Genomic DNA, 8,127 nt, shown 5'->3' on the forward strand with positions numbered 1-8,127 from the left:
AAAAGATAGGAAGATACTCTGCATGTCGTCTTTTATTGGGGAAGGGAGAAAGACTAGGGGAGAGGATGATTTTGTATTAAATCTCCTGCTGGTTTCTCTCTTATTTTCCGTGGCATCTTGATTTTAGCTTCTAGTTTGCCTCTATCTGAAAAGAAAAACTAGAACCCCAGCAATTATTTCATGTGTACTTGGGAAAATGTATAATCATCTTTATCAAGGAAACTCTTTGGAAGTGGACATAAATTGCGGATATGTATCTGTATCCAGCGTATCTGTCTGATGCAAATGCACTCCCTAAAACCAAGAGTTAAGTGCTGGAATCTGCTAAGCGAAATTCCAGCTCATTGTGGATGATGCTTTTTATTACTAAAGACTGTATTTGCTGTGCAGCACTCTAAAGTCACCTGTTGAAGGCTTAATAAAATTTCTTATTATCATTGTCCTGGTGTCTAATAACAAGTGAACTTCCCTGCAATAGGTGTGTGAATTGTCATCTGTCCTCCACTGTCCTGCTAGTTTTCATGAAACTTTTAAAAACTTAATTATCCTTGAAAATTTGTTTTTACCTGACATGTTTAGGTGAAATTAGACAGTATTTTCAGAGGGGAGGCTGGGAAAAGCAGGCAGATGATCACAATGCTTGGTAACAAAAGTTGTAGAAAACCAGACCAAAATTTTGCTTCAACTTCTGTTAATATGACCAGGGTGTGGTGGTTTGGCAGTGCTATAAGAAATCATGTGTTGAACTGTAAAGTATGTAAACCTGGTATCCTGGAGTTAATCTCTTGTACCTTTTGCAGGTGGAGATTTACATTTTACCTTTATATATTTACCTATGGAGTTCGGTTCCTGAAAAAGGTAGGCACTTATATTATTATGCTTTCATAACACATCACAGATTTGAAGTCTCGTATAGGTATAATATAAAGCACAGGCGTAAAACTTATGTTCAGGAAGAATAAAAATTAAAATTTAATTTGCATTCATAAAATGAGTTGCTGCTGGCATTGGTAAGAAATATAAGTTCTTACCAATATTTAATGGGGTAAAAAAAAAATAAATTGGTATAGCAACACGCCGAGTTCACTTTATTACTTTTCATTATAGGCATTAAGCTGGCAGTAAGGCTTACCAAAGTATTCATCTCAATTAAATGCCTCTGGCAGAGGTTGCTTTTTGTTAACAAACAAAATCCAGTAGTGCTATTTTTTGCCCGTTCTTTGTCTGATGTATTGTGGAAAGAAGTTTCCATGGAGTTTCCCATGAATGCTGTGTTTCTGGTGATTTAAGCAAAGAAGGGTATTAATAGCTTCTAAACCCCCTGGCACAGGTCTATTAACCCTGCCTTAGGCAGTAATATGGATTGATGGTGCAAGTTGTTTTTACAATGTGACTAGTTCTCAGAGCTTTTGGGCAAGTCAGGCCATATTTGTGTAATTCTGAGAGGTGAAATTAGGGAAATGTGTGGTCTCAGTGCGTTCATGTAATCTTATCTTCTTCGTTTTGGACAAAAATTTGACAGAAAAAACGTATCCTAAATGTTTCTGGTGCTTTGTAAGTAAAAGTAGCTATTAAAAAAAAATCCTCCTCATTTTTATGGTTGTAATTCTTGAGGCTGACACAGGTGCCAGTCAGCTTGGTGCCAGCAGGACTGATGATGTGCCTGTGTGGAGGGGGGACATCAGAGCTGTTCTCAGCTATTTAGCAGTAGTCAGCCCCAGAGGAAGCGTGTGCGTGCCAGTCCTCCAAACAGACCAGAGCAGCATGTAAAGTGCAACCTCTCCCTGCCTCTTGAACACGTATACTTTGTGTGTACTTCATCACTGTCATGCTGTATGGTCATGATCTGATACTCTCTTTTCTGCCTTCGATTCTGTACATGTCTGTGGTATGAAATACGATAATAGTTTTAATAAGCAATTGTCACAACCTAAAAGGTTACTCGGCCTGCGGGTGTGTACGAGATCGCAACTGTGGGTTCGTAGGATTCTGTAATACACCAGGACACGGAGGCTTTATCCTCTGAATTTCTCTACTTCGTTACAGATTACCACAAATACCACAAAAATCACCATTAGCAAGTATCACAAAGTCACTACTAGAAAGCATATCTATGATTAATAAAGCAAATCTCTCTCAGCACAAAGAAGGTGTCTTTCTAGGAAAAACTCTGAATACCAGCATTTCTAAAGACTAAGAAGAATACAGTAAATGCATGCTTCATTACAAGCCATTGTGAGCTGTTTCTAAAGGCTGAGCTAACATGCAAAGTGCAGGATGTCTTCCTCCCAATTCAGCATATGACTGCAGTTTGAGGAGGGCTGACTGACATAGCATGGTTTTTTGAACAAGGTATACCATTGCTTGCTTAACAAGGATTGGTTGTGTAATTTTGTTGTAATTTTAACTTTCAACGTGTTTAATTTTTACAAAGAGAACTTGTTCATTATGTAATTGTGTATGTATTTTTAATTACTCATTTTTACAGTGTTGTAAATGAGTCTTGCAACATTTTATGCCATAGTCATTATTCCAGTGTTCTGCTTCATATACTCAGGTCTTTCACATGGGAATGTATGTAAATTAACAAAATTATGATTGTGATTGTATTTATATTTACACAATCTCCCTAGTAACATTGTGTAACTAAAAGAAAGTACAGGCTTTTTGCTGTTGATCAAACATCAAAGATTTTGCTGGTTCACTTAGGGGGGAAATCTGGGTTTGCAAGGAATAAAATCCAGACCCCAAAATCTGGAGAAAGACACTTTTGAGAGCTTCGCTACAGTACCAAAGTGGATAATCCTTTTAAATTTGTATTGGTTTTCTTAATGGAATAATTGCAGAGAAATACTGAATTGCTTCCTTAGGAAGCTACTGAAAAAAGTTAAGCATAATAAACTCTCTTACAAATTCGATAGAAAGATCTTTCCTTCAAAAACCTGTTTTGCCTGGAGAAAAAGTTCATATCATAGTCAGCAGTGTCTTGCTGGGCTAATGCTACAGTAGAGATCTGCATCTTTTCAAGTAACAAGGTCTGCTTAAGATCATCCCTAAGATACCTAGTCTGGAAGACTGATAAGCGTGGTGAGTGAGCCCACGTGCAATGGCAGTCCCGACGGGTGCGATTCCATCACAGCAACAGGTGCTGCCTTACCGGGAGAGGGTGAGAAAGAGTAAATACTACAGACGTTCTTGTTTTGAAGAACAGAATATGCCGCCAGCATATGCACCACATTGGAAATATTAATTTTGACTTTTAAAACCTAAGCTAATGCTTAGTTAATACATAACTTTGGATAGTTGGATAAGACATTTCCATACAGTGTGTCTTTCAAACATCCAAATGTAACAAGAATATATTTTTAAAAGGGAAACTGCATTTTGGTGCTTTTCAAATGAACAGAATCATTCAAGGTTGGTTGGTTTGTCCATTTCTGGGTAGTTAAGATCCCTGATTTGAGAAGGCTGGTTTTGCTGTCTTGAGTGGGAAGTGTTCCTTATTAGTTGGTCTTACAAGGACTTTTACTCTTACGAGGTATTCCCTTTAGAAAAGTGAACCAACTCAGTTGTACAAGAGGCTCTCCCTAAAAGACTATGCCCAAAGCATTGCCTCTTTTATAGTTTCTTTGTTGGCTCTTGAATTGCCAGGCAACAAAATACTCTGACTTCTATATTATTGTCCTTCCCTCCCGACTTGACCTAGTCTCCTTGCAACCTGCTGCTCCTTTGCTTTGCTGCATATGTTGCTGACCTGATGGTTTTTTTGTTCACACTTCGCTCTCTTAAATGTTCCTTCCTTAGTTTGAGGGTGAAATTCATCTCTACCTACAAGACTGGCATGGAGCCCGTCAATTACTTAAGCACCACTTTGAGCTCCTTTGCTTTGTGCTGGCCCTTTGCCTAGAGGTGAATTTCACCTTTTGGATTCTTTCTGAAAACACCTTTCTCGTAATGCCCACAGCACATGAATCATTGCTACTTCGTCTTCTACTGTCACCTTCCCTATTTGCTGCATAAAGCAATATTACTGCATCAGTGCAGTAGGGCAGATGTCTGTGTTTCCTTGTGCCCACCAAACGGCCCAAGGAAGATCTAACCGGGATACTCTGGCAAACCAACATTCTTGCAAAGAATGTCATTAGGTCTTTGGTGGCTTTGTAGTGCTGACAAGCTTATCTGGGTTTTTGGGAAGATGTGCCCAAGCTTAATAAGCAGTAATTGGTTAGCAGACTTACCAACTCCGTTCGTTTTAGTTCTGAAAGTGTGATACTGTCAGCATGGCACACATGCCAACGTTAATTTATTTTTAGAGTGGGAGTAACTAGCTGCATTGAAGTTTTACATTTGCCTGGCTAGAGCATCTTGCAAGGAGGAAGAGGTTTGGGGTTTCACCTTTGATCTTCACTTCCCTACAGAAGCATATGAAAGCTAATAAAGCTGTCATTCGGAGCAATCGTAGCTCTCTCTAAAATGCCATGGCAAGCTTGTCTTTGTTACTGTCCATGACTGCAGTTAATAGCTGATCTAGATAAAAGAAATTTCTGCACCCAATAAAAGAACCTGTAAGTCTTTGTAGTAACAACTGCATGTGATATGATATATCAATTCTTTTGCCATGCTATAATTGCTGAGTATGTCACTGGAGATTTAAAAACTTTCTTTTCACTGAAAGCTCTATCTCTTATTGAACTGTTCTCTTGGGTTTTGTCTTTTTCCAGTAACAGATGTATGTTGTTAAGTCATAAATAAAGTAAAAAAATCTTACTTTTGTTGAACAGTATTTTCAAAAAATCTCATTTCACAAGCATATTCCTTTACCCTGGTAATACATATACTACAGCATTCCTTGTATCTTTATAAATCACTGAGATTTGAAGCATAAAAGATAACTAACCAATTATATTTCCACTCTGATCATGTGTATGCAAATTCTTCCCCTTTCTGACTGCAGCTGAGATTTTTCAGCACTACCATTTGTCACAAGACACTTCGTTGCAAAGCACCATACCAGTATTGATGCCAACAAGGCATTAAGTTCCAGTGACATTAAACTGGCTTCTTTGCTTATTGCTAACATAGGAACGAGATAATGTTTTTGTTTTCTTCAGTAATATTTGCAATTAAATCAATGGTGGCTTGGTCATTAGGAGTTAATGGTCTGATTGTGCTTCCATTAAATGGAAAAATTAGTGTTAGCTTCGGTGATAAAGAAACAGAGTGAGGAATTCAGGACTGGCTTGTTGCTTGCTTGCTGATCCTTGGTGCTAAGCAGTATCTGTATAATGCTGTAGAATGAAAAACCTTTACAAACATCTGGAAGCAAAGCTTCCAGGTGACATATGGTTACTTTTCACATTCAGTTTCCTTCCTTTAATTGCCCATGAGAATTACAAACTCACAAAAGAGCATGAATTCCCTGCAGTAAGAGTCTTATGAAGTCTATGTTGAGACTTGGGAACCTGAAGTTGCATGTAGGTATCCTACTGGGAAAAGGACCATCTGCCTGGATAAACAAATAACTTTTGACTTGCTCTTTTTCAAATTTAGTGTTGAAGTAAGGCTGATGATATGAGGATGCTGTGGCTGTGTTTAAAAAAATGCCAGGTGCAGCAAGCTTCTGTATGTATGCAGCTGATTGAGTTCAGTTCTGCATCTCCCTTCCTATGGAGTCATCCCCTACTACAGAACTGTCTGCCATGTAATTGCAACTGCTAGTGGTGCAGATAGATTGCGAAACAACAGGAAAGCCATATTGAAGTGTAAAAAAACCTACTTAAGTGACATAAATGTATGGAAGGCAGCTAGAAAAATAGCAGTGTAGTATGGATGAAAAAAAAACCCAACAGAGCTCCACTTCTGTTGGAAAGTTCCTCTTTCTTGAAACTATAGGATGTTTCAAAAGAAGAAAATGAAGTGCTTATCCTCGTGTGTGCACTAACTGCTGAACTAGCCAATTACTGTGTGACAGCAGGAGATGCTCTGTTAGTGGCCTACAGTTTCTACATGCACTTAGGAAGAACCTGGCTTCGTATTGCTTTTTTGTGAGTGAGGGTGCTTTGTTCTGCTGCTCAGCTGAGTTGGCATATTCTTTGCCTCTTTTTGGAATAAAATAGCAACAGCGATACATGCAGATGTTACAGCCGTGGGAGAGTAGTATAGCATTTGTAAATGCCAATTTGGGTTGCTTATAGTCAAGAATTTTAGAACCAGAAGTCAGACCACCTTCATTTGAAATACAAAAAAAGAACTTGTCACTTCATGGTGTGGTGACTGGGTTTTGACATCGTTTCTGTATTACAGTTCACCTATATCTCTTTATTATTGAGATTGTTAACCTTAGAGGAAGTAAATAGTTGTTGATGCGCACAGCAACTTCATGGAATTGTTGATTTGGGGAAACAGGCATCTCTGTGATGAAGATTGTGAGTTCATATCCCTGTGCGAAATAAGACTGGGACACTGTAACAATGGGATGTTTACCTGGAGTGGTGTCTCATTTACCATTCTGGTTTTGGAATTTTCCTGCTATTTATCTTTCTATCAGTTTTGCAGCTATTTTGGTATTAAACTATTTAATAGCTTTACTGTATGCTGTGTCTTGCATCTCTTCTATCACTGATACTTCCTCTTCAGTTTTCTTCAGAACATCCTGAGGTCTGTTCTGGATGCAATCATATGTTCAGATGTCATAAAATACATCTCCATTTATTTTAGCTGTTAAATAAAACAGTTTTGGAAACACTAGCATACACTTCCTCCTTAAAGGAAACGTGTCTCTTGGTTTTTGGTCACTAAGCTGATAAGTTGGTGATGACTTATTTTAGTCAGGTTCAGGACATAGTAAGACGCAACTGCTGTCACTCTGTTTGCTCTGCTTAGTCATGGCAAGATGTTTTGAAGGACCTCCAAGAGGTGGTGGACTCTTACTTTTGGTCAAAGTAATATTATAGTTCAGATTCTCCCAGAAAGTAAGGAGTTACTATTAGTGTAAAATCACTACAGCACTTCTGTGTGCATTTATATCATTTAATGTTCTTTCCTTTAATGGAAACTTTTCTTAAAAGACAAATGGATGAAAACCACACACTGCCGGTATTATCCCAAAGTTATCTCCAGTGTTGGAAAATTAAGGTTGAATTGAGTCACTCTACTATTTTACAGTAAGTATATGTTTTCTCTGTTATGAAAGACATATTTCACTGTACTCTGTTCACCTGTTTCTTTCTCAGCCATATAGGGTCTCAGCAGGCTCGTGGGATGTTCAGCATACATTATAAAAACTTCCCTTCACAGACTCAATAAAGCAGCTTAATTCAGTCACAAATTACTTTGCCTAATAAACAAGGAAGGTTCTAATTTCACAGCTGTACGTGAGACTTTTTTGACACTGGTGCTGTTTTTTCTTAATTGCTCCCCTAAGAGCTGAGTTGTATCTCCATGGAGCAATGGAGGGTACAGGTTTGATTGGTTACTGGTTTGTTTCTCTTTTTTCCTGACCTGGTTTGTGTAGACTTGCAACGAATGACCTGACCTTGGAAAGCCCGACATGAGTGAGATCACTGGTAGTTTTCTACCTGCTGTACAGCATTTGTTTTCTGGCCTCTCTATCTCAAGACTGGCCATGGAAATCTCATGGATTATCTGAAGATGAGTAGTTGGGAGGAGGTACAGCTTTATCCTGGCAGTTCTCTTGGACAGGCTGGTTTGTCATAGCGGCCTGTTCCCCCGTGGTCAGTTCTTCTGTTTTGTGCAGCCCAGGGCTTGTTGGCACTGGGAGTGGCAGAACCATTCTGGGGACAAACTAAATTTTATATAGTTCTATATAGTCTTTCCTTTCCCATGTACTCCTCAGCTATCTCCTATGTCAATATTTTCTACTTCTATCTTTCTGTTGGATCACTACACTGCTTCCGCCCACTTCTTAAACTGACCTTATTATTTTGGGGAGTGGATTTGGGAATCGTCTTAAGTCTGCAGGTTTGATGTGTTCTGGTGGACTACAGAAAGGCTGCCTTATTTCATTCCTGTCTTGTTGCCATCTTTTTACTGTGATCATTTTATCTAGTATCAACACATTTTCCCAAAGAAACAGATAGCAATGACCTTGATTTAGCTCTCAGGGTC

General features: G+C 38.7%; 1 protein-coding gene across 1 annotated transcript in view; it reads left to right on the forward strand.

Moving 5' to 3' along the window:
- Positions 1-800: 800 nt before the first annotated feature.
- LOC104075688 (ceramide synthase 6-like) overlaps positions 801-8,127 on the forward strand; it is a gene marked incomplete at both ends in the record, with an annotated part of 37,581 nt that continues 30,254 nt past the window's right edge. The window contains 1 exon segment of the mRNA XM_009576274.1: positions 801-858. Coding sequence (XP_009574569.1) covers positions 801-858 — 58 coding nt within the window.

Source organism: Fulmarus glacialis, unplaced genomic scaffold, assembly GCF_000690835.1.
Source record: "Fulmarus glacialis isolate BGI_N327 unplaced genomic scaffold, ASM69083v1 scaffold35590, whole genome shotgun sequence".
In the NCBI taxonomy this organism is placed as follows: Eukaryota; Metazoa; Chordata; class Aves; order Procellariiformes; family Procellariidae; genus Fulmarus; species Fulmarus glacialis.